The 26,944-nt window shown below is 40.0% G+C and overlaps 1 protein-coding gene across 8 annotated transcripts in view; it reads left to right on the forward strand.

The window, feature by feature from the left end:
* Window positions 1-26,944, forward strand: part of CCDC68 (coiled-coil domain containing 68) — a 100,448-nt gene that overhangs the window by 44,700 nt on the left and 28,804 nt on the right. For all 8 annotated transcript variants that reach the window (XR_009345732.1, XR_009345733.1, XM_059138688.1 and 5 more), the window contains 9 exons: window positions 630-722; window positions 3,357-3,487; window positions 4,614-4,700; window positions 8,457-8,597; window positions 9,777-9,902; window positions 10,164-10,292; window positions 16,234-16,316; window positions 23,405-23,510; window positions 24,832-24,915. Coding sequence is in view for 6 of the 8 variants with exons in the window: in XM_059138688.1 (XP_058994671.1) it covers window positions 3,371-3,487; window positions 4,614-4,700; window positions 8,457-8,597; window positions 9,777-9,902; window positions 10,164-10,292; window positions 16,234-16,316; window positions 23,405-23,510; window positions 24,832-24,915 (873 nt within the window). In the remaining 2 variants the exon portion in view is untranslated. The remainder of the gene's footprint in view (window positions 1-629; window positions 723-3,356; window positions 3,488-4,613; window positions 4,701-8,456; window positions 8,598-9,776; window positions 9,903-10,163; window positions 10,293-16,233; window positions 16,317-23,404; window positions 23,511-24,831; window positions 24,916-26,944) is intronic.

A 26,944-nucleotide genomic window follows, 5' to 3' on the forward strand; every position in this document is an offset into this window, starting at 1 on the left:
CAAACCTTCATGTAGAAGCACGGAATGTGAACCTCATATAATTTTCATGCAGTGTGTGTTTTGATTTTTGTTTTGTGGATGCGAGTGCACGTTCATGCTGGACCATTAAAAATCGTCAGAACCATTGTTAGTTCATAGGCTGTGCACATAGGTGGGAAGCCAGATGGGGCTCCTGTGGTTTGCTGACCACCACTCAAGCTTGACCGTCCCCCTCTGGTTTTCAGGCACATAGCTTCTTGTCTCTTTGGGTGTTTCTTTTATTCTGGATTACATTTAAACGCTGTTTGGGACCAAGGACTTCATCCCGGAAGAGACTTCCTAGGACCAAGTAGCAGAGACACATGCAGGCACATTTTATAAAAGCAGACTTGCTGAAGTGCAGCTGCCAAGTTGACTGCAAGCAACACAAAGAGAAGCCATTGTGCCTGTCTAAAGGATTTATAATAAAATGGAAAATTCTTGGCGTCCTCTGTCAATTAAATTGAAGATTAAAAGATAAATGCAGGACTTAGAGTTATCCCAGTAGCTATCTAGTTTTAAAGTGATGTTAGCAAATATGAAAATTCCTTGCATGTTTTACCAGTCTAGGTCATTGCTAAATTTTAATTTTTTTTTTTTTTTCTCACTAGGGAAGCCAGCTTTAATGTGATGCAAACACCCTTGAACTTGTCCTAAAGACAAAGGCTTCAGTTTCAGCTCTGTTAGTTTTGCGGTGACGTTGGGTAAGTTACCACCTACGGGAATCCTGGTTGGCTTCCTTATCAGTAAGATGAGACGGATAACCCTACTTCACAGAGCTTTTCGTTTTATTTATTTTATCTTTTCAGTTCTTTACTATTTGTTACGGAAATTTCGAACAGAACCAGAATAGACAGAGGAGTCTTGTGAACCCTGCGTGCCCTTGATCCGCTTCAGTGATTCCCTGCATTTCACTAAAGTTCTTTCATCTTTATCCCACCGCATTTTTTCTCTCTGCTAGAACATTCTATAGTAATTCCAAATGTAATATTTCACTGTGCATGACTAAGGGAAAAGCTGTTTCTAAAGAATATCATAATTCTAATATCATACCTAGTGAAATTCCAAGAATTCTTTACCATCATTTGTTCCCCAGTCAGATTTAAAGTTTCCCCAGCTGTCTCAACAATGTCTTTATATAACTGGCTTATTTGAATCAAGAGCCAAAGAAGGTCCCTGTCTTCCATCTGGTCATGTTTCTTAAGACCCTTCCTTTGTGGCAATTTTCCTTCTCTTCTTCCTATCTTTCTTTACGTCATTTGTGGAAGGAACTAGCTATTTGTCCAATAGATGTCACCTAATTTGGAAGTGGCTAATTGCAACCTTCAGAGTCCTTGAACATTTTCCTCTTGTTCAGATACTTATCGTCCTTGGGTACAGAGGCTTGATGAGGTTCAAGTTCACTTCTTCTTCTTCTTCTTTTTTTTAATGCAAACTTTGTAGGTGATGCTTTCTACTTGCAGTTGTACCATACCTAGAGGACAAAATGTCTGGGTGTCTCTTTCTACTTGTGTCAACATTGATTAGTGAGGTTCCCCAGGGTAGTGCCTTCTGCATCAACCTCTCACCGAGTGATTTTAGCCCTGGTTGACGACTGTTGTTCCGATCCATTAGCTCATAAGGGGTTGCAAAATGTAGGTCTTCCATCAATCCACTTGGATTTATTAGCAAGAATTCTTTAGAAAGAAGAATCAACTGTCTGGTCACCATGAAATATAACACACACAAGAAAGGCAAGATAAATGCTTGTTGGTGACCTCTCACTCCCTTTTTTGAGCTCATGTTCATATCATGGTGGCCTCTTTCCATTGAGTTGGATGATGATGGCTGCTGGTGGTGGTGGTTTTTCTCCTTTACTGTGACATCAGCAATATCAAAAGCTTTTATATTTTTCAATCCTTCGCAGCCATTTCTCTGTCAGGTTGGTTTTTGTGTCTTATCTTAGTAGTACTTGATCACTTTTTGCCTTCTGGCAGAACAAGATATCGCAGGGTTACCTTGTACATTTCTTGTCCTGGACCTAAATCACTCAAGAAGCCATGGTTTCTTTTTAGTAGAAAATGGTATACTGCGACCACAGTCTGGACACTGAGGGCATGACTTGCTAATATTTCTAAATTTTTGAGTGGCTGGACCTAGAATATACATTTTTAAGGAAAGATGAATCATTATTTTCTACTCGTCATTTCAGTTTGAATTATAAGGTTTTTACAGAATATTTTTGTTCTAACTGTAAGGACTTTTACTTTATGCTCAGAATCTTGATTCTTAATGATGTTAAGACAGTGACTTTGTGGCTTTATTCTACATCGTGCGCTTCTGTGGGTGCATGCATGTGCGTGCCCGTGCACATACACTAGTTTCAAAGTAGACACATCACTATTTCCACTAACAATATTATTAGTGAGTATAGTTTATGGTTGTTTTGCAATTCTTTTTGTTCCTAGGGCAGAGCACACCTGGGATAAGTAGTCTCTGGCATGTGCTTTAAAGTCACGTCAAATAATTCATGTGGATGTGTCACCAACTTGGTGTACAGATACAGTCATTTGTTTTATTTCTTATCTTGAAGAATTCCATTTTTTCTTTTTAATTTAATTTTATAATGAGGTCAAATAATTACATTGTTCAGTGTCAAAACTTAGATCACAGATTTTACCCTTCTATCCACATCTCGATTCTTTTAGAAATTACGATGCTATCTATCCTTTATATATCCTTTTCTGTACCATGTTGTTTTTTTTTTTTAATTGAATAATGCATCCTAGAGAAGATATTTAACTAGTCATCTTTTTGTGGGTATTTTGTCTTTTCCCAACATTTTTCTATTACAAATATTTCTCCAGTAGGTGGTCTTTATAGGATATTGAGAGTTAGATATGTGATATATATATATATTTGTTTATATATTTATATATGTGATATGTACATATGATTTTGTTATATTATGTTGTTTTCGTTCCACAGTCATTTATTAAGCACTTATGATGTGCTAGAATACAAAGATGAATAAAATGTGGTCCCTGGCCTTGAGGTTTTATAGTCCAATATGATGTAGAATAAAAAGAAACATTTATTGTGTTTCCTTCTCAGATAATTTGATTTTTATGCTTCTAATCAATGAATCCTTCAGCTGGTACTGTTTTTATTTTAAATTAATTCCTTTATTTATGAATCTATACAGCTATCAATAATTTACAATATTTCTGCTATTTTAATTACAGTGCTAATACAGACTTCTTTTAGTTTATATACTTCTTTTAGTTTATTTTAGTTCTTTTGGTTATCGTATCATCAAAAAGAAGTTAGTTTTGTCTAACCTATTTATGTTTCTCCAGAGCCAGAATTCACAATGACAACGGTAACAAGGACCACAGAAGTCCCCCCAAGGGGTAAAAGAGAAGATAATTCTGCCTTGTATGAGTCCACATCAGCTCATGTTATTGAAGAAACTGAATATGTGAAAAAGGTATGCAGGTGCATGGGATCATATTAGTGTGATATGATTTTTTGAAATGCAATCTAATATGGATCCGTGGGCTTTGTTTCTCCCTCCATAGAACCTATGAGGTACATTTGGCAAAGGACAATCCCAATAGCTGAAATTTCAACATGTGTTTAGTAACTTCTCTTGAGGACATGAACCTTTGTTCCCCCACATGGAGTAAACTTGAATAATGGGTGAGAAGGGTTCAGAACACCTGTCAGCACTTAATTTTCCCTACAACATTCACCACTGCACTTCCTACCATTGTATATCATTTCTCAGTTGTTTCATGAGTGTTGATACTGTGTTCCCAAATAGATGTTTACGAGTCTCGCTGAGTTTCTGTCTCTCCTTGGCCACTTCCTTTTCACAGTTCTGGGTTGCTCCCCTCAGTGACCCATGGTGGCATAATACTTCATTAAAAAATGTGAAATCTTACGAGATTCCAGGGATAATGGCTGACAAAAGTATATATTCTTAGGAACTGTTTCTTAGAACAGAGGGAAGCATTTGGACAGAGATTGTTGGTAACTTATTCAGATCGATTAATTCATCTTTGAGTATTTTGCAGTTTGAGAGGTCAGTAAGACATGGGGTTTATATCTCCTGCATACATTTGTATCATCTCCTCTTAGCAATTATTCTGTAGTAATTACTAAATAGTAATTATTCTGTAGTAATTACTAGCTAGTAATTATTCTCTAGTAATTACTAGCTAGTAATTATTTTGTAGTGATTACTAAATAGTAATTGTTTTATAGTAATTACTAAATAGTAAATTAGTACTAAATTACTACATAGGAAAAATAGAATTAAATAGTATTAAATACTAATTACTAAGTGGTAATTATTTTCTAGTATAATATTCACTTAGGTTATATTTTGGGTTTGACTGAGAAAGAATTATAAAGGCCAAATGTTCATTTTCTGCAATCTAAACAATATTAGCCCAAATCCAACTCGGGTTCATGGCAGTTATTTAAATCTGAGATCAGTATTTATGTATTACTTTCCAGATAAATCAGGTATACTATAGCTTGTATAAAGAAAAGAAGTATTTGCCATTAAATGCCTTTGAAAAAAAATAAAATATTTTTTTTTCTTCTAGATCCGAGCTACTCTGGAAAAGATCCGAAACCAAGTTTTTAAAGATGAAGTAGGACATAAGCGTACAAATGACAAACTAGAAACAAAGGTAATAAATTGATCAAAATGTACCACTTTCTTCCTTTATTAAATAAACATAAAACAGTATAAACCTTATTTTTAATAACTTTTTAAAGATACAATTATTAAATTATCCTTTGAAACTTTGAATGATGAATGTTAAATATTTTGTCAGTATCTAAAGATGCTAATGGGCATATGTATGAAATATTTAACCACAGATGTTATTAGTAGGCTCAGATTGGAATGACTAGACTCTACTTGAATATTTTATTTTAATTTTTTTTAAGATTTTATTTACTTATTTGAGAGAGAGAGAGATCACAGGTAGACAGAGAGGCAGGCAGAGAGAGAGGGGGAAGCAGACTCCCTCCTGAGCAGAGAGCCCAACACAGGTCTCAATCCCAGGACCCTGAGATCATGACCTGAGCCGAAGGCAGAGGCTTAACCCACTGAGCCACCCAGGCAACTCAAGACCCTACTTGAATATTTTCAATGGAGCTTACTTATCTAAAGTATATGGGAAGTGTCATCCTAGCCAGGATATATGGCAGTGATATTTTCTAAAGACGGATGGAGGTACAACCTTTTAGACTCGTCTGGGTCACACCAGTGGACACAGAGTTGAAGCTTTTAGGATTTGGGGCCAATTGATCAGATTATTGATAAACTTAAATTTCTCTCTCCTCTTCAACTGGCCTTCTATTCTTTACATGAAGCAATCTACACGTAGCCTTGTCTGGTTTATGCAGATTAGAGCTCATCTCAGCCAGGTGCACCTCATCAATGTCAATGTTGTCCTCTAGATAGTATGGCCACCGAGAATGCAGCACATAGGATATGAGGCATAAACATTGTTCCCTTTATCATCCGCAGCCTCCCAAACTGACACAACTAGCTCCAAATATTTTCTTATTATTAAGTGCTCAGAAACTAGGGGGGAAAAGGTTAATGTTTGTGAATGGTAAGAAAGATACAAAATTCCATTTTGTTTCTATTGAGTTGTTTATTAGACCTCTAAGTGGAGGTTTCTAGTGAGTCCTGCATGTCTGATTCTGGGGTTGAAGGGTCTGGGCTCGAAGGTTCAGGCTACACGGCAGAGATTTGGGGAATAAGGATAACGTTTAAAGTTCCAACATTGGAGGAGATCACCAAACAAATGAGTGTGGGTAGAAATGACCGGGGGACCCGGGTGGCTCAGTCACCTGAGCATCTGTGACTCTTGGTTTTGGCTCAGGTCATCATCTTCTGGGTCCTAAGATTGAGACCCATCTCCGCTCTGTGCTCAGTGGGAAGTCTGCTTGAGGATTCTCTCCCTCTGCCCCCCACCCCATGTGCACAGGAGCTCTCTCTCTCTCTTTCAAGAATAAATAAGTAAATCTTAAAAACCAAAAGAAAGGACAGAGTATTTGAGCACTGAGTTCTGAGATACCCAACACTCAGGAGAAAAAAGAATCACCATGCCAGGCTGCGGAAAGAAGCTGGTGAATTAGAAGGAAAACCAGGAGAGACTGGAGTCACTGAAGACGAGTGAAAAAGGGTTTCAGAAATGGGAGGAGGAGCGACTGTGTGAAATGGTGCCTATGGGCCAAATAAGTTGAGGGGTGAACCTTGACCACTGCATAAAACAATGGGGAGGTCCTTGATAGGAGGAGCTTCTTGGGAATAGAGATGAATTGTGCAGCTAGTGGGTCTGCCTTGGTCATCTCAAACCTCAGATGATTGGCAGACAAGTAACAGCCTCCAGGTACCCGCCCCTTCCCCCGCAATATCTGAACGACGTCCATGTAGGAATTTAGTCATCATGATCTCGGGCTTTGCTGCTCTCCAGGTGTGGGCTGCAGTCCCTGATACTTCAGGGAGCTCTTTAGAGATGCAGCATCTGGGAAAGAAGAGCCCAAAGCAGATACTGTTTGGGGGGCAGGTGAAATTTACTGGAAAAAATTGTATATAATTGCTTCTAATTCTACTCTCTAGAGATAATCATTATTAACATTTGCTAGGTACATCCTTCAGTTTTTTTTTTTTTTCCTGTGCATGATTTTGTATATATGGCTATTTTTCTTTCTATAAAATGGTATCACTGGATATGGTTTTATAGCCTGCATAGTTCATGTAGAAGTATATTGTTCACATTTTCCCATGTTGACAAATATTCTTCTAAGGCTTAAAAAAAAAAAAAAAAAAAAAAAAAGGAAAGAAAGAAAGAAACGCAACATCTAGAGCTCCACCCCAGACCTCTTGAATCAGAATCTGTGTTTTCACCAGATCTATCACCAAGTGACTCATAAGCATGTTAAAGTTCAACAGGCACTCATCCATGACCTTTGTAGCTAGCTCCTGCTGCCAGCAACCTGCCTTCTACAAGTCTCTCCCTCAAGCATTCTTTAACAAATTAAAAAACAAAATAACTTCTATATAGAGAGAGTGAAAGTATGTAGTAGGGTCTAGAGTAGAGAAAATAAAACCCTGATGGAATTATAGTGACTATATGATTCACATGCCGTATATTCTCTCTTTTTTTTTTTTTTCTGTAAACGTAGTCCATTTTTTTTGTAATGAAAGGAATATTGGCTTTGTAAAACAAATTTGGATTCTAATTCTGGTTCTGGTAGTTATTTTAGGTATAACTTCAAGCTTGTTAGTGAAACACTTTCATCTTCCATTTTCGCCTCTGTATAAGGGGCATAGTGCCTTCTAGTGTTTTAAGTATTCAGACAAAGGGGTGTTTATCAAACATCTAAAAGATTATGTGGCACATGATAGATGCTTACCAAAGAGAAGCTGTTATTTTTTAATGTTTCACGTAGGGTATGTAGAATTGTGTAATTCCTTAGTCTGTCTTGAAATAATTTGGAAGAGCAGAAAGCATAAGATGGATACTCGAGTGGCTGTTTCATGAGCTCCCCACTTACTGCATAAACTGGGCTCAGTACCTCACTTTTCATATCTGTACAATGGATGTAGTTAAATTAGATAATTTCAGATTTCCTTTCCACTGCTACGTGTCCTTGATTCCAGGTGAGATTTATCTTATGCTCTAAGTGTATTTTCAGAGGGCTAGAGTTTATACTGAGTTTATACTGGCAGTAACATTCAGTTCTGACATCTCTGAAATTTTATATGGGGTGATTACAGTGAAGCATCACTGAATGTTGAATATTATGTATGGTAACTATTAAGCCTGATTATATTAGTTTATAATACAATGTAATCAAAATGTACTTATGTCTGCAATTCAAATAAAAAAGGAAAAAAAATTGGTCCTGTAGATATTATTTATCTCCTAAAAAGGACTTAATGGTATATATAAATTATAGGAAATGTAATAGTATAAAATATGCACTGCTACCTTTTTTTTTTTTAAGATTTTATTTATTTATTTGACAGACAGAGATTATAAGTAGGCAGCAGAGAGGCAGGCAGAGAGAGAGGAGGAAACAGTTTCCCCACTGAGCAGAGAGCCCGATGTGAGGCTTGATCCCAGGACCCTGAGATCAGGACCGGAGTCAAAGGCTGAGGCTTTAACCCACCGAGCCACCCAAGTGCCCCTACCTTTTTTTTTTTTTTTTAATATAATAATCTAATCAATTTTGAGCAAATACAGAAAACAGCCGCTTCATCTAGAATTCCCCATTGATATTTGAAATTCAAAATACAGTATTTTCTTTGTGTTGAGCTGAATCTTTTTTGGTATATGTCATAGTGAGTGATAATTAATTATTGTCAAATTTGTAGAGGAACGGAATAGTCAGATTGATGATTTTCATGTTTTTCATTTCAGCACTGTCGAAACATTGAAAATGGCTCTGATTCTGAAGTGGACTCCTCTGGTGGCCATTTCGATCTGCTCATGGAAAGGATGAAAGGAAAAGAAGAGCAGCTCTTAGAAATGAACAAAGAAAATGAAATATTGAAAATCAAGGTACGGTTATCAGGAGAAATTTCTTTTTTTTAGATTTTATTTATTTTTTATTTTGGGAGAGAGTGAGGAGGGGCAAGAGGAAAGGGAGAGACACACTCTCAAGCAGATTCCTTGCTGAACGTGGAACCTGACGTGGGGCTCAACCTCACAACCCTGATACCACAACGTGAGCCAAAACCAAGAATTGGATGCTTAACTGACTGAGCCACCCAGCTGCCCCATTAAGAAAAATTTATAATTTTGGATTTTTGAGCCAATAAGATAGTTTCATGGATGTGTAAAAGCAGACAGACATCCTTATACATCCACAGATCCACACGGATGCTCATCTACTTAGAGAAACACTTTCCATTTCATAAATTAAATCTCACTGTTTTATTCTGGAGACGACGTTTACTATTGAAAAGATTTTACAAAAGTTCAGCGGATATGGTTTCAGTTGTGCAAGATGAATCCGTTCTAGAGATCTTTGTTGTGCCTACAGTTAATACCGTGTCTTATACTGAATAATGAGTTAGGAGGGTCAGTCTCATGTTAACTATTCTTACTAAATAATTTTAAGTCTTTCATGGTTAATTAATATTAGTTAGAGCACTCAACGTCAAATGTCTCATTTTATTTAATTAATCTATTCTTGGATGCTTTATATTTCTTTCTTTTCTTTCCTTTTTTTTTTTTTTTGGTTTGTTATGTAGGCAGTCCTTCAATGAATTGCTCTGTAGGTAAATCTTTGTGGCCATTCTTGATTATTTCTTTAGGTTAAGTCCTTTGAGAAATTCATGACACTTGCCCTTAATCTTCACATCTTGTCCCATGGCTAATTTAGGAAAATACATCTCTTAGTACTGTTGCGGATATCAATGGTACAACGCACATAAGTGTATAATCTGAGAAGGCACTGTGCAGTCTTTGAAGGGTGCAGTTTATAAACACAGGACATTGGCTTGGAGCTGTGGATTGGCCTGGTCAATTGTTGTGCAAATCCTTCTGCACGACAGTTTTCCTAAATAGGGCATTTCTCATTGTACATTTTCCTCTTACCAGATCATTTCTCTGCTCTATGTTCTCGGAGGGTGCAAACGGTACAGTTACAACCTGTTTTCTACCCCTTATCAAACTGTTCTGCCCTTAACCCATTTTTGCTGTAAATGTCAAAACATTCATGACCTCTTTTCCCAGCTGGAAGCCTCCAGACAAACAGGAGCAGCAGCTCTGAGAAACGTGGCCCAGAGGTTATTTGAAATCTACCAGACACAGTCTGAAGAAGTTAGAAAGAACCATGAGGCTGGTAAACACTTGCTGGAGGTAAGGAGCTAGCCCCATGTCAATGGGAAAACAAACACATGTAACCAATCTAGGAATACTAATATCTCATTAATTCTACATGGCTTCAGTGTTGTTGCAGCCCATCGGGTTTGTTTTGAAGGAAACCCTAAATTCAAAAGGGTAATTTCAATCCAGTGTGAATTATAAAATTCTTTTTCACTACTCAGCATTATAGAACAAGAAAATATCTGTGTAAATTTAATAAAAGCAAGAGTTTGACAGTTGTTTTTCCGACCAAAGGTTAACAAACTTGAAAAGGAACAGCAACTGAAACAACATGTTGAAAATCTGAATCAGGTTGCTGAAAAGCTTGAAGAAAAACATAAGCAAATCACAGAGCTGGAGAACCTTGTAGAGAGGATGAAAAAGGTAAGCTCCTGGGGATAGAAAGGAATTTCTTCTGGACAGGGTTAGGGAGAGAATGAAAGAAAGTAACTCTAAAATAAATAAGATATATGTGTGTGTGTATATATATGTGCATATGTATACACATATATATACACACATACATATACATTTATAGTTATATCTATTTATATTTATATATGTTATATATGTTATATGTATGTTACATATGTTATTTATATATTATATCAATCTAATTTATAAATTTATATAATTAAATATATTTGTATAATTATATATATTTTTAAAGATTTTTAAAATTAATTTGATGGAGAGAGACATAGAGAGGGAGCACAAGCAGGGAGAGTGGAAGAGGGAGAAGCAGACTCCCCTCCAAGCAGGGAGCCCAATGTGGGGCTTGATCCTAGGACCCTAGAATCATGACCTGAAGCAAAGGCAGACCCTTAACGACTGAGCCACCAAGAGCCCCATAATAAAATATATTTTAGAGAGACATTATGCATGCTAAAGCGAGCAGTGGGAGGGGAGGGGTGGGGCAGAAGGAGAGGGAGAGGGAGAATCTCAAGCAGACTGTCTGCTGACCGTAGAGCCCAACAGGGGGCTTGATCTCATGACCCTGAGATCACGATCTGAGCCAAAATCAAGAGCAGGATGCCCAACCCATGAGCCACCCAGGCACCCCTAAAATAAGTGAGATATTAATTGAAAGAAGGATTCTTTGCAATTACTAAGACTGCAGGAAGCACTCAATAATGTTAGTTCTTCCTCTTACACACTTAGAATGATCTGAATAGTCCCTGATTGCTCTACAGATACTGCGGTCATATCAGCCTCTGTCACTTTCTGTAGTGCATGTCTGCCTTAGAAAGGGGAAGCAGATGAGGCTGCGAGTAGAACCAACAGGAACTATCACAAGCCCACCTATTACTAGTCCTCATATAGTGGATCCCTGTAATCACGGCAGCCCTGGTATTAGAGTCAGGGACATGATCATACGGTGGCTGCCCGAGTTCACTTTAGGGTTGTGAATACCTATGGCTGCATTAGAACAGATATAATTCACATTAAGAAAAGACATCCTGGGGGCGCCTGGGTGGCTCTGTGGGCTGGGCCTCTGCCTTCAGCTCAGGTCATGATCTCAGGGTCCTGGGATGGAGCCCCGCATCAGGCTCTCTGCTTGGTGGGGAGCCTGCTTGCCCCTTTCTCTCTGCCTGCCTCTCTGCCTACTTGTGATCTCTCTCTCTCTCAAATAAATAAAGATAATCTTTAAAAAAAAAGAAAAGAAAAGACCTCCTGTAGGAATTAGAACTTCCATAAGAGACAATTTAGAGAAGAGTCGGGACAAAGCAAAAAATTCTTAAAAACTTCAGGCAGCGTGCCTTGAGGGGTCACACTCCAAATATATGCAAAAGGTGAGCCCATCCCTTAGAATTTAGAATACAGACAAACCGAGGAATACGGGGGTTTTAGTGGCAAAACAAACTAATAGAAAACTGGGCTCTCTGAAATTGAAATTGGGGTAGGTAAGAATATAGGCTTTGGAGGTGCCTGGATGCCTGGCTCATTCAATGGAGCAGGAGACTCTTATTCTCAGGGTTGTAAGTTCGAGCCTCACATTGGGTATGGAGATTACTTAAAAATAAAATCTTAAAGAAAGAATATAGGCTTTGACTGCTGCCTGTCAATAAATTTTTATATTTATTATAGTAATTCCCTGATTGGTCTCTTCCCTTCTCAGCCTTATTCTGCTTGATGTCTCCTTGACTTGATGCCATCTGAGAAATGTCACTTCAGAAGCATCACATTTCAATATTCATGTTTCTTGCCAAAAGAATTTGGTTATTTTTGACATATTTCCCAGTCACTTAATTTATAACATTGAGTTTGGTTGAATTTGTAGAGCCAATGAAGGTCCTATGAGGAAATTACAAAAATTAAACAAGCCCCAATTTAACTGAATCTAGTAATAATAATATATAGCTACCTCTATGTTGTGTATGTTGCGTGGTGGGTCACTGAATGTATTACTGTCCCCAGAATCTCTGGGCTAGAATATCCTTAAGCAGCTGGTTTGCTGCAGTGCAGACAGTTTATAGTTAGGATATTTTGGACAAACTGTAACATTTGGATGACTACTTTGTAGTGTTAGAATATTTATCCTGTAATAAATAGTTTCACAATCTCAGCACAAAGAACGTTTGCCTTTAGGAAAGGAAGACCATTCCGGATTGCAAATAGGGCTGATTAACCAGCTTTCATTTGAATTTAGACTTGTGATCACCTCCAACCCTAACCCAGTAACAATAAGCCAGGTTTAATAGCCAGCTGTTTCTATTTCTTAGAAATCCTGCAAAGTCTGTACTGAATGTGAGTTCATCTCAAAATTGTGGGTTACAGTCACTTGACTGTTTACTCAACAAATGCTTGCGTACTTACCATATACCAGTCAGAGCTAAAGGCTGGGTATCTCTTTGTGAATGGACCAGGTGTAGTGTCTTTGTGGAAATTGCAGTGTAGGCTATCTGGGTTCTATGGTACTCCAGGAACTTCTCCTACTTCTTTTCATTCATTCTCCTAGGGAAGCAAACAACCATATTGAAGGTAGGGGAAAGTACCCCAGAATAAAGCTGACTGGCTCAGATACTGGTAGGCATTTTTGAGAAGAAATAGCTTAGCATTTATCTTTTTTGTGTGTTTTTGGTTTTTTTGGCTTTTATTTTGATAATTGACCCATAATGGTGGGCTGTCTCTAGGTGCTCTGTGACGAAGTAAGTGGATAGGATGCCCATGGTTCATGGCCATGCAGGAACCTTCCAGAATATTCTAGTTCAGTAATTTCCTGGAGTGGGGCTTATTGGAACCTCAGGGAGGTGGAGGAGGTAGGTGAGGATGGATGGAAGGCTGCTGTGCAGGAGTTTTTTAAAAGGGATATTGTATCTGTAAAACAAATAAGCAAACAAATTAAACTATAAGGAGCAAAACTTGGCAATACCTTCTTATTTTAGGGTATTACCAAGAATACTTTTAAGGCTGTGATGAATGGTTCCTCAGGTAGGGGGTGTGTATCAGAATGAGAGGAGGGGTAACTCTAGATTTCTGCCTTAGTAGGAGAAAGATAGGAGTTCAGAAAGAAAATGAAAATTAAAAATGAACACCCACGCAGAAGTTGATAAATATTGCCCTGGTAGTAGGTGGCCCCTGGAGAAGGATTCATTTTCTACTCACTTGAACAAGCCACTGCTCCAGTAAATAGCCATTAGTAGCCATTAGTGGTATGAGGTCTGGTAATGAACACATTACTTAAAACCTTCACCATCTGTCCCACTTTAATCAGGAATGCAGTGGGAATGAATTCCGTAAACACAGCGATAAGCCAGCAGAACCGCCCAATAAGAGCGTTTTAATACGGCATATGTTCCTTTTGCTAGCAGTGCAATTCTGTCGCTTCATATTTGTTTTCCAGTGTCATTGATTTAGCTCTACTGGAATTTTAGAGCTCAGAGGTGCTTTTGAGACCACCTAGTTTCCTCATCACCATTTTATAAATGAGGATAGTGGGAGCCAGGACCGATTCCACTGTCCTCCAGTTACCGGTTCAACATGCTTTCCATGATGTCCCCATCTTCTCTGGCGTCAGATAAAAATGATATACTTGGTTCCTAAATCATTTAGATGTTAACATACGGCAATTATTTAAATTGGTGTCTACTCCACTTTGATCGGTAGGGCGAGGGAGCGGTTGAGCTCCCCAGAGGGGCAGTTTTGGGAAGAGTGTTTTGCCCACTGGGTGGTGCTGTGAACTCCTTTCCTTTTCCACAAGACACTGTCCCTGAGAACAAGTGCCAGCACCCATGGTGTGATTGTCCGTGTTGTCAGAGAGGAAGCATTAAGAGTCCAGGCTCCATGGTGGAACCTTGGCCAGAGTCGAATGTTTACTTGTCCAGTTGTCCAGTCTGCTTGAACCCTGGTTATGAAGATCCATTCATGGATAGTAAGTCCATTAGGAGGGATGTTAAACATCATTTTCCTCCCTACAAAGTCAAAATATATTACCAGTGATGCATTTCTTGGGTGATCAGTATCATAATAAGCTTACAAGGCATACCCATGATCCCTCAAAAATAAGTTGAACACAGCTAGGGAACACAAGTTAAATTCCTATATGTGACAAGAATGCTAGAGAAAAAAATTGAAAGAATTTAATATAAACTTTAAAAATGATGGCACGTAGGACAGGAAGTGTTTGGCACCTTCAAATTATTATAAATCGAGGTCTTAATATGTACAGGAGAAGCATGTGGGGCTTTCACATATAGTATCTCCAAACCATCCCAACCCTTTCAAATAGGTAGCATTATCCCTATTTTAGGGATGTTCAAAAAGTCATGACTTTAAAAAACTGTGACTTAAAAACATATAGAATGAATACATGTCAGATATTTTACTCAACTCATTCATTAATAAGGGAAGCAGTAAGATGGTAAAACCAGTTTAAATAGAAGATTTGGAGAAACAGGCTAGTATAGGCATTTTGAAAAAAGGAATATAGGATCAGATTACTAGATTAGATACAAAATTGCTTAGTATTTTTGGAGGCAATCAAACCAAAATCTGTGGGATTATCTTTTCTACCAGGCAGAAATCTACAAATGAACATACAACTTCACAGAGTCAGGGTTCTAATCAAATCGTAAACAATAAAGTCAAACAGAGACATTCTGCATGAGGATTGGTTATTCAACAGTAACCCAGTAGGGCATTAAATTCATAGATGATCTTGATTTCCAAGTTTTGGCTAATTTTTCTTAACAAACATAAGGCCCAGAGAGGTTAAAGCCTTGGCAAAAATTATTACTGTCCCAGTTTCAAAACTAGGTCGGTCCATGTCCAAAGAGATTCCCATATTTTCGCTCTATAACACCACATTTCTTAATTTACCCGCATAAATACTGCAGCAGGAGTGGTTTTAAACAGCATTGTAAACAGTGTCAAAGCATCTCTTGCCGTCAATGATTACAAATAACAACAATGGGGCACCTGGGTGGCTCAGTGGGTTAAGCCGCTGCCTTCGACTCAGGTCATGATCTCAGGGTCTTGGGATCGAGCCCTGCATCGGGCTCTCTCTCTCTCTCTCTCTCTCTCTCTCTCTGCCTACTTGTGATCTTTCTCTGTCAAATAAATAAATAAATAAAATCTTTAAAAAACAACCACAACCACCACCACCACCACCCCCCCCCCACAATCATCCCAGCTTGGTTTTTCATGGATTACTATTTTTCTTTTATTACTATTTTTATTACTATTATTTCTTTTTCTTTTTATTACTATTTTTCTTTTGACTGGAAAGAATTTGGTTTAATAATGATATTCAGGTCTTTTTTAGGTTTTCTCTTTCCGTGTCAAGATATCTCTTCTATTCTAACTAGGAAGTGACTTCATTACGTGTGGCCTTGCTCCTTCACGAAAAGCATGAGCTTTCTGGCAGATGCCGTGTGAGCAGGGAGGGGAATAGGGTCAACAGTGTCCTTGGGTACCAGCGACTTGGTCTAATGCGGAGGCAGCAGGGGGGACAGAGGGAGAGCGGACGCCTAGAGAGATGAGCTGCCAGTTTGGATCTGGGTGGGGTGGAGGGAGGCGGTGACTGAGCAAGGCAAACTTCCCTTCTTGGCTGGAGGAGGAGCAGAACCTCTCCAGGCAAGTAAGGGGAGTGAGGACAGCTCGTCTTGACCTGTCACTGAGCTACTTGGAAGCCGCACAGGAGGATGCTGGCTGGGTCTCTCCCTGGGGTGGATGGTAACAGCGCCATCTGAAATGAGCTCTTTAGCTTAAAAATATTTTCTAATATTATAAGAAGTGCTTTTTGCCAACAGTTTGCAAGAGTGACTTAGCAAACACATGCACACATGCACAGAAAGAAATAAAATTATATTTTATTTCCTTCTAGGAAAAGAAAACACTGCTAGAAAAAAAACTGTCTTTGGAAAACAAGCTGCTGCAACTCAAATCCAATGCTACGTATGCTAAAAGGTCTGCAAATCTCCCTCGTTACGAAAGCGGTTCCTGACACCTTTCCTCTCTGCTGTCCACTGGCCAGTGGACAGCAGGCTAGCACCCTCCAAGGATACAGGAGGGCTGAAAGGGCAGGACAAAGGGAGATTTCTTAATATGAACAGCCATGTGCCTCCCCTCCCTCCCACTGGGCAGAATTCCCTGGAGGTACTGGAAACCAGGGCAAGGTCAATCCTCCTGAAGAATGAATGAGCCTGTTGCTTCCCTGTTGACGGGGGGTGTTGAAGAGGATGCTTCATTCCCTCCTAATGCTTCTGATTTTGTTAAAGGGTCTCAGCTGTAGCCTGCCGCAAAGCGGCTAGCCCTCAAGCAGAACTGTCAGATCCTTTCCCAGTGCTCCCCAACTTTGCAGAGTATGAAGGAACTACTCTGAATGCATTCTTAGTTCTTTGGACTTATTTCCGAATACTCGTAATCCACAAGCTGTTACAGTCCCGAGTACGGGGGTGGACCGTGGGTACCTCCCAAGTGTTGGATTACTTCACGGCACTTGGAAAAATTCTGTGGAACATCATGTAATCCTCATGACATCTAAAATTTCCTCGCTCTCCCCGCTTCCCTTCCCTACTCTTCCCTTCCCTTCTCATTCTGAACCTGGCACTGTTGCTATAGGTCCTGATATCATGTTCAAAGTCAAGCCCATTTTGAGGTGTGATTGTATCCACCTGGAACTATTGCTTCCTAGGCTATCAAGCACTCTGATGAGCCTCAGAAATTACAGATTCTTATTCTCACTTATTCAACCATATATACTCAAATATCCCTCTCTCTTGGTCTTTGATTTTTTTTTTTTTTCTGTTTCTCTTTCCAATGATCTCTCTTTCTCTCCTCACCTCTCAAAAGCTTCAGCCTTCTGTCTAGGTCATGTTCATGTAGTGGACCACATATGCCAAAGTCCAGACCTGGGCTGACCCCAACAATTGCATTTCCATATTCAGAACATGCTGGAATACCACTGATGTTCATTTACCCATGTTCTTCCTTGTGAACAAACATATAGCCCCAGGAGGTGGCTTTCTAAGAGGGCAGGTAGCACTGTGCCTCTCTGTAGAAGATGAAGGAAGTACTGTGGACGACATCCATAGGTCTTCAGAATCACTTGCGTATACTCCTAACTTAACTCTAAGTAAATCTGTGGATTATGTTGTGTTTTCTTTTTTTCTTTCTGAAAAACATCCCCTCCGTGCAGCAGAACTACTGGCTGGTACAATATGCTTTCCATCAAAAGCCCAGACAATCTGAGTCTGATTTTTTTTTTCTTTAAAAGTGATTTTTATTGATAATAGGGTTTTTGTCAGTCTTTGAGCCAAAAACGTAACCATTTTAAAAACCAAACTGAACTATTCTTTCTGTTCTATTGTATATGAGCAGTTGTTATAGGGAATTCTCAGAAAACTCTTAGGGAGGATTTAGAAATGTCCTAAGGGAAATGGATGTTTTGTGTTTCTAGAAAGGTGTTTGAACATCCAGGCTTGTGTAATTTTCATAGATTGTAGGCATCACAAATATTTATCTTACTTATTATTTGTCTGTGTGTAGAGGTATTCACTTTGCGAAGTGACAAGAAAATGGAATCAGTAGGAGTCAGGCTCTTTTGGTTAAAGCAATAAAGAGTTGGTTAAGCTACCACAAATAAGAAGATTCCTGGGTAGATGAAGATTGAACAGAAAGGGCCATAAAGAAGATGCATCTCGTGGGAAGGCAGGAGGACCACCCTTCAGCACTAATGGGTTTTTAAAAGCCCACGATTTTGTTGTTCCTCTTCAGTTATGTGTATTTGTACAGTTTCACTCCTCCTTGTTCCTTGTTTTCCCTGTGTGATTTATTAACTTTTCTCGGTGGTTTTCTCCAGCTGGCTTATATTCTTCATTTTCCTTTCCAGTTGCAGAGGAAAGAGTTTGTGAGCCTAATACTATTTCCTGTATTGGGCAGCTGGCTCCTGTTCGCCAGACTCCTACCTCCTCATCAAACCAACGGCCTTTTGGCAGGCACCAATGCCTGGTCCTACAAGTGGACTTCCCTTACCGCCAAAAGAGCCTGGTGCTGCTCCTCTGAGCAGGGGGTTCTGGGTGACTAAATTTCCCTTGGGCAAGATGGCAGGTTTGAAAGGTGCCACGATTCTCTGCCATTTTGATGAAAAGATTTAATATGTTCTAACCTGGCATCTCTAATATTAAAAAGCATCTCTAAAAATGACGACTTTTAAGTGTTCTATAATTCAGGAGAAAATGACAGTTTTTTTGCATATGGATATGAATATATAGTTATATTATGCTAATCTCCACAATTACTTTTAACGAGAGTTAAGATGCTTGGCAGAAGCATCTCATGAAAAACGAGGTTGACTCCGTATTTGTACTCCGCTGCTAACCAACACGTGTATTGTGCCTTGCTGTTGATGGAGTAACCCCCGGCACCTTATTGAATTTAATCCTTTCATCAGCTTTTCGGGGAGGAAACTGAGCTTCTAGATGGTGAAGCGATTATACAGCCTTTCAGAAGCTGTAAGAGCTGGGAGTTTGGGCTCCAGAAATCTCACAGCAGTCCGTGCTCATTTGCTATAAAAGAGATTTGACCTTCTTTGATTTCTGGAGACCTCCGGAGCCTTTCCTCAGACTGGTTTCCTAATTCCCCTGTGTGTCTATGAGCAGAAGGCAGTTTCTCAGCTTGTCTCTCTGTCCTGTGACATCACGGACGAGCACAAAGGTCCATTTTAGAGTTATTCTTTTGGAGAAACATAGGAGCTGCCCCTCAGAAAAATCCTTTAAAAAAGGATAGCCTGATGCCAGCAAACAATGAAGTCAAAGCCATTAGAACAGTGAGAGCAGAGGGTAAGGTATGGTGTGGGTGAAGAATGCTGCACTCTGATGGTGTAAATTACCCAAAGATAGATTGTTAGAGTATCCTGATGAACGGATAGAGAGCGAACCCTCCCTTAATTCAATTTCCTTTGATTAAGTGTTTGGCAGACATTGGTCATCAGAGTGATTGAGGGTAGGTTTCTTGCCAAGTACTTACACTACAATCATCCCATGTTACTAAAGGTTAAGCCATTTGTTTTCCCATGTCTGCAATTTAAAGATAGGATAGACTTTCTCTCTTGAACATTAATGAATCTCAGAGGAAGAATGTCAGAAGTGGTGCTCTGTGCACTCTCCCTCAGTGCCAAATGGAGAGAGGACCCTCGATTCCCTTAGAATAGGGAAGGTTTTCCTGTCTTCTTGATGGGGCTTTTCTTGTTCGCTCTCTTTGGTATTCCCAGACTACAGACTTTTTCAGCTCCAAGTCTGGGATACATGAGGCAAAAAGAAAACCCAGGGAACTCACCATTGTGTTGTGCCTTGGGTTCTAAGGTCCTGAGCTGGTCTGCCTTCTCTCCACCTGTCAGAGCGTTCTTGTGTTCGTTTGCATATAATCTCTAGGTTTTTGGTTGTACTCAATGCAAATGATAGGAAAAACACGGCTATGTCTTCCCAAAGTGTAAGATTTTCAATTCTCTTCTGATTTCAGCAGGTACTGTGTATTTATATGGAGACATTAGGAGGCAGAGCATGAATTAGACATCTGTTAGAAGGGCTTCGTGCCCTTTTCTAGGCCTGACCTTTGTAATGTTTCCTTCCTGCTGCTTTTGCTTTAGTACCTCTTTATTAAGACAGAGTTGCTTTAACAGAAAGATAAAGAGCAGAGACGAAGGGAGCTCAAGTGGTGGTTTATTTCGGGATAGTCTCACATTTAAAGACCTTAAATGGGTGACTAGGTTCGTATTTATTGAACAATCCTAGGAGAGAACCTCTGTAACATCTGTTAGTCCCCATTCTAGTGTACTAATGCAGGTAAGTCTGACAGCCGTGTTTTCAAGAGTGCTTCTAGAAATTATTTTCTTCCATCTTGAGACCTATTTCAGATTTCTGTTTTTCTACAGTGACTTTTATGGTCATACAATCACAGACTATTAGGGGAAATCTCTAGAGCTCTGTATTTTGAGGAGCATAACATCTACCCACCCCATCTTTTTTTCTTTTTGTTTAAAGAGATTTTCTTTATTTATTTGACCGAGAGAGACACAGCAAGAGAGGGCTCACAAGCAGGGGAGTGGCAAAGTGAGAAGCAGGATTCTTGCTGAGCAGAGAGCTGATGAGGGCCTCTATCCCAGGACCCTGAGATCATGACCTGAACTGAGCAGAAGGCAGAGGCTTAAGGACTGAGCTGCCAGGCGCCCCCAATCCATCTTTCTAAAGCCACTTTTTTTCTCCTCTGGTCTGAGTTCTGGGTCACACAACAAGACCATTAGGAATATTCATCTTTAACATTGTTATAAATTAAAACAATTTAATTTTCTTACGGGCTCGTGAATAGTCTATGAGTATTCAAAGCCAGCATGCCTCTGTTAGGCATCCTGAGTGCTTTCTCCTTATCTCCCAGGGCAGTCCCGAGTGTGGCTGCCCCCTCCCTACTACCCTCCTTTTCCGCTACTCCCTGGGGCAGGCTCAGCACCAGCAGCTGTGGGCACGCTTCTCTTTGCCGTCTCTGCTCTTCTGATCTGTACGTCCTCAACTCATCTTGTGTATGTGTGCGGGATCTCCAGTCCCTTTCTAATTTTCCTACGGGGGTATCTGTCTTATTAATCGGTAGATGTATCCTTAGATATTCTGGGCACAATGCCTTTATTAATCATTTGAGCTACTGATGTTCTGAGGCTATCCAGCTCCTTCTTATTTGATGACTCCAGTCTTTCCCTTTGTGTTTAATACTGTTTTGAGTTCTATGTTAAAAAATCTTCACCTATTGCACATTCGTGAGGATGATCTTTTATATTATTTTCTGAAAGTCTGTAGGGCCCCAGCTTTATTTACAATCTACATGGAATTTATTTCTCTTATGAGGTGAGTGTAGGATTAATTTTCATATTCTTTCTTTTAGATGAATGTAGAGTTGTCTCAGCACCATTTGTTGAAAGGGTCATCCTTTTTTATAACATTCTGCAGAATTGTCTTTGATACAAATCAAGTCTGTTGGCCTATCGTTGTGATATATATGTATATGTACAATCAACGTGGTACAGATAGAGCATAATTAGTTTAGTTGGTTCTATATTGATAACCATTTAGAGTGTTCTAATTTTTATGCTATGAACAATAATGAACTACATTTTACTTATATTCTGTGTAATTGCACAGTATTTTTATAGTATAACTTATTTCATTCCATAGGGTAAGTAAATAATAATGGTTATCATTATACAATATATGTAGTTGTGCAAGAATTTCTATGGTTCCGTAGAGATTTTTTTCTATAGTAAAACAAACCATTTATAAAGCTCTGTTGTGCAAAGCCAAAAGAGGGGAAAAAATTAAAAGACCTTCTTAAATATTGCAAGTTACCTGCAAATTACATGGCTTTGAGAGAGAATATTACCTATGTTATTGAGCCAACTTTAGTGGTTCGGTGCCTGGGCTACACAAAGCACGGGCTACCGTATTTACTGGCAACAACCAGGTGCCTATTGGAAATGCAGAATCTTAAGCCCCATCTCAGCCTCCTGGATCAGCTGTGCATTTTAACAAGATCCCTCATGATTTCATAAGACCCTCCAATGCATATTAAGTTTGAGAAGCAGTGTTTCAGTACATGATGTGAAACAAAATGAGACTCTCTTTTCTTTCAAATGAGAACATGTTCTGTAATGTCACATGAGTAGCCACGGCCTTTGCAATATTTGCAGAGACTATAAAAATCGGAATTGCGAGTGCATTGGATGTTGCCTACTGATTCTAGAACCTTAATAGCTAAAGAAATATTAACACATTGTTCTCTAAAAAAGCTTATTTTCTAAAAGCATATTCTCTTACCTCCTTAAGCCCACAGTATATCCCTGTAAAGTAATATAGGTAGAATTGTTCTATCTGTTACACTGAGGCTGAGGAAGTGTGTTTGAATCCAGTCACAACACTCCCAAGTTTGGGGAGCTTGCCACAAGGCACGCCGCCTCAGAACTCCGGTAGTATTGGCAAGAAGAAAATCTTGGCCTATCAAAAGCTGTATAATCAATTCCAGTTACCTAAAAGGAGTTCCGGGAAGGTATGAATTATCTAAATTCAAACTTCATCTCTCTTTTTTCACCATGGTCAGTGTGAGCTCCAATGTTAGCTGGTTTAATTTATTTTTTTATAAAATAAATTAAAATTTATTTATATTTAAATATTAAATTTACTATTTATAAAATAAATTTATTTAATTTAATTAAATTTTAACTTAATTTAATTTCCTTTTTTTTTCTTTTTTATGCCCTAGTTAGAGGTAGTAGAATTACCCAAAGCAGGAAGCCAAAGTAATAATAGTGATCATAATCATAAAAGACAAACACAGGCAATCCACAACATACATTAACTCTGTATCATTGAAAATTGTTTTCCCATTACATGTAAAATCTCCGTTCCTAGCCCCCGCTCATCCTGGCCCCACTATCCTTCTGTCATTACCTGGGCATTCTGTTGAGTGCTGGGGGTGTGCGTGCTTCTAGGCCAGACTGTTGAGTTCCGTGAGTGCTTCATCTGCTCAATAGTTTGGCTCAAGTCTCTCCTGGAGGGAGGGAAGGCACAGCTGGGCAGGAGGGAGCTTTTGACATGAATGGGTATATTCATTCAAGACCTGTCTGAGCTCCTCAGAGGCTGCTCTGTGCCTGTTGATCTTCCGCATCTTTTTTTTTTTTTTAAAGATTTTATTTATTTGACAAAGGGGGACCCAGAGAGAGGGAACACAAGCAGGGGGAGTGGGAGAAGGAGAATCAGGCTTCCTGCTGAGCAGGGAGCCGATGCAGGGCTCGATCCTAGGACACTGAGATCATGACCTGAGCTGAAGGCAGATGCTTCACAACAGAGCCATCCAGGCGCCCCGATCTTCCGTGTCTTGTGAGGCACGTGGGACCCCCAGCATCTTTCCCACTTGATGCCCAGTAACAGTGTCCTGTGTGGGGAGAACCTGGCAGCCTGGATATAATCAATGGCTCCAGCACATCTTTATGTCTCTTTTTCCTTTTGCGTTTCCAGTTGCCACAATCTTCAAACGGAGATTTCCCTTCTCCAGGAGCAGATCTCACATCTGCAGTTCGTAATTCATTCCCAGCATCAGAACCTGCGCGGTGTCATCCAGGAGGTCAGATGAGTCGAGTGTGTTTCTCTGGTAGATGGTGTGTTTACAGGGAGAAGACTGGATACAGGCGGCTTGTCCGGACTTCACGAGCAGTGAGATTTTTCTCCCCACTGACATTTCTTTTTTAATCCTGTGCAACCTGACTCTGTTTTCAATGCCTTCTTCAGTCTGTATGCCAACACCTGTAGTGTTCTCAGTGAAGATATTGGGAAAATTGTATTTAACTGCTCTTTAGCTGTTTCAGTGATTTTTTTTTTTTTTAAAGTGTTCTGAGCCAGAGAATGTACACTGTTCTTTAGAAGATTTTGGAGATTAGAAAATTCAGCCCTTTCTGAGGAAGCAATGATTTGTTTTTATAACCCTAGTAAGTAAATTTACTTAGTAGGTGTGTGGGACAGCACTGTCGCCTGGCCATGCTTCTCTGGGACATCATGGCAGGTGAAAGAGAGGAGGTCATGGTGGTGGCAGCCGGCTGACGGTGGGTTGTAAACTCATATGATTTACTTCAAGAAATCTATTGATCTGGTTTGGGCTGTGTCCTTTAGACCTAAAATCAGACCTTCACTCATTTTTTTACTACCGAGTATTTGTTTCCAAAAGGAATCATTTCGAGTAACTCCAGTGCCTTCCTGATACAAATGTAACATTTGGCTAGGACCTCACCAAAAGGCGGGAGAATTGAGTCATGGCTCTTGGGAGCCAGGAAGGCCTTAGGGCGCATCCCACGTTCTTGTTTTACAAAGGAGAAAATGGGGGCTCACAGTAGGTAAATGACAGAGCTGGAAATGGCAGAATCAGTCTTGGAATCCACAGGTTTCCTCTCTTCCCACTCTCTTCTGGTCATTACTTTACCTCCCCAGTTCCATGTTGCTTTTTAGCAGATGCTTTTCTTCCCCAGCAAAGCAGGCTCACCTCATTATGCCGCGGTTGACCAGGACTCTGCGTTGGGGCGCTTCCCCACGCTGGGTGATGGCCTTGCGTGATGGCTCCAGCCTCTGCATCTGCTGTATGAAAGCATTCATTGCGTGCTGGAAACATAGAAGGACAGCCAAAGCTGCTTTCCACAGGAAGCATGCCCTCTGAATTTGGTTTAAACAGGTTTTCCAAAGATTACGACGTCTACTAGGACTGCCTGCGTGCTCTCATCCCCAGAGGCCACTTTGCCCTGCTATTTTCTATCGCCTACTGAATCCACCAATGCTTTGGGATGTAATTTTTTTGTTTGATGGGTGTGAGGGGACCACAGAAACTTGTGCAGGTTCTGACTTAAGGAACTTCCCTGTTGTCTGACAAGATTTTTCCAATTGTGTTTCCTAATTCTTAGATGGAAGGATTAAAAAATAACTTAAAAGAACAAGATAAGAGAATTGAAGACCTGAAGGAGAAAGTTAACATCCTTGCGGCCCAGGTAAGGAGGGAATCTCTTGTATGTTTCAGTGCGAATGTGAATGTGTGTGAGTGTGTGTGTGTGTGTGTGTGTGTGTGTGCGCTCAGTGTACCTGTGAGCCTGTGTATAAATGTGTCTGCTGGTGTACCAGGGTGACGCGGTGTATCTGGAGGTGGGCGGGTGTGTGTCTGTGTGTGATCGTGCCTGAGTATCTATGTATGAGTGCACATGTGTCTATGAGTGTCTTTTGTGAATGTGTGTGCCTGTGCATCTTCCATGCATAAGAAATTATAGATTTGTAGGGGGGTACTCCTAAAAATTATTGAAGTATTAAACATTATTTTATAATATTAAATTATTAATATTAAATAACTGTTAAAAATTCACCCAAATTTTCCAGAATGCTTGCTCTTTTGGCCGGGGGGGGGGGGCAGGTAAGAACATCTCTCCATGTGGACTTGAATTAGAAGCTGGGTCAAGACCATCTTGGGTGAATTCAGCTCTGGCCAGAGAGCGGGGTTTGCTGTCATGTCTTTGTTGCCTTCCCGTCCCGACTTGTCCTCTTTCCCCCTCTTTTACCGCTCACCCCCATCATCGCTGGCGCACTTTGCCTCAGGGCTCAACCCCTTTAAGAAGCCTTTTGTAATTTTCTTATTTTTCAATGATTTGAAATGTAACATAACACTTCATAATTTACTGTGATAAGATGGACTTTTCTTCCTGCCCACTCCTTCCCCTCTACACTAGGGAAGCCCTTTACAGGCTTTCAGCTGTAGACTGAGGCTTGGCAGAGCCCGGCACCCACGCCCCCCAGGAAGTGCAGCAAACCCCGCTGAGGCTGCAGGGTCTGAGGACACCACCGCCCCCTCCCCCTGGGCTCAAGGCTCAGTTCTGGCCCCGTGGCCTCCATCAGAAACTCACCACTGCTCCCCTGGACCTGGTCACCATTCTACTTCATTCTGCAGTATTTTGACTTCCTGCTTGTCTCCCTGCCACGTTGTCCTGTCCTGTGGAATCAGAGATGCTCTGACTGCCCCCAGACACCCTATCATCCTTGGGGGCTTTTCTCGCCCGGGATAGACCACGCCCCCAGCACACGGGGGGCTTTTTTCTCTCACCACCATGTTCTCTCAGCTTTCCCCAAACAAAAGGAACAAATCATCAAAACATAAAGAGGTTGTAAATCATTTTACATCTTAAATTTTGTAACCATAGCCATGGTGAGCCATTTCTCCCTTCCCAGAGGACCACCATTGTCTCTGTTCTGGAGGGCGAGCCCTTTGAGCCTCCTTAGATGTTCACCTTCTTTAGCTTACACACAGTTGTTTGAGAAAGACAATGCTTGCAACTCTGTGCAGCAGAGATGGGGGAATGATTGGCTCAAAACTCGTGTCCACTCAAGTGCCCAGTAATGACTGGTCAGTTTACATCGAGGGGCTCAGATGATGGGATTCAGACCACATTAGAGCCTCTTCATCCCCAAAAATGTCCCTATGGGGATTTCTTTACTGCTTTTTTGTACTTTGTGCCTTTTTTTTTTTTTTTTTTTTTGGTTGCAGATGTTACTTGATAAAATATTTTTTTCTTATATTATTTTTATGTAACTAATATATATTCATTCGTTCTGTACCAATTAGGAAATATGGATAAGCACATATAAAAAGAAAATCATGCAAACTTGTTGTCTGTGGCTAATCACTCTGCACAGTTGTGTCCATCTGTATTTCTGTGGGACTCGATTTGCCTGTTACATACCTATGTGTATGTATTAAAGATATAGACTATACTGGCAGGACATTATGCCCATTTCATTGTATTTTTAAGCTTCACTCATTTTTCACATCATCAATCTTGTTAATTCTGTAAGTACTTACTGAGTGGCTACTGTGACATAGGAGTTTTGGAACTGGCTAAGGTGGAGAAGTGGCTAAGTTTGGGAAAATAATATTGAACAAAAGAGACATGGACCCCGTACTCTGGAACTGACTGTCTAGAGAGGGAGAGAGACACATAAATGAGCATGTAACTAGCAATATTATAGAAGCACTTG

This window comes from Mustela lutreola, chromosome 11 (assembly GCF_030435805.1).
Source record: "Mustela lutreola isolate mMusLut2 chromosome 11, mMusLut2.pri, whole genome shotgun sequence".
Classification (NCBI taxonomy): domain Eukaryota; kingdom Metazoa; phylum Chordata; class Mammalia; order Carnivora; family Mustelidae; genus Mustela; species Mustela lutreola.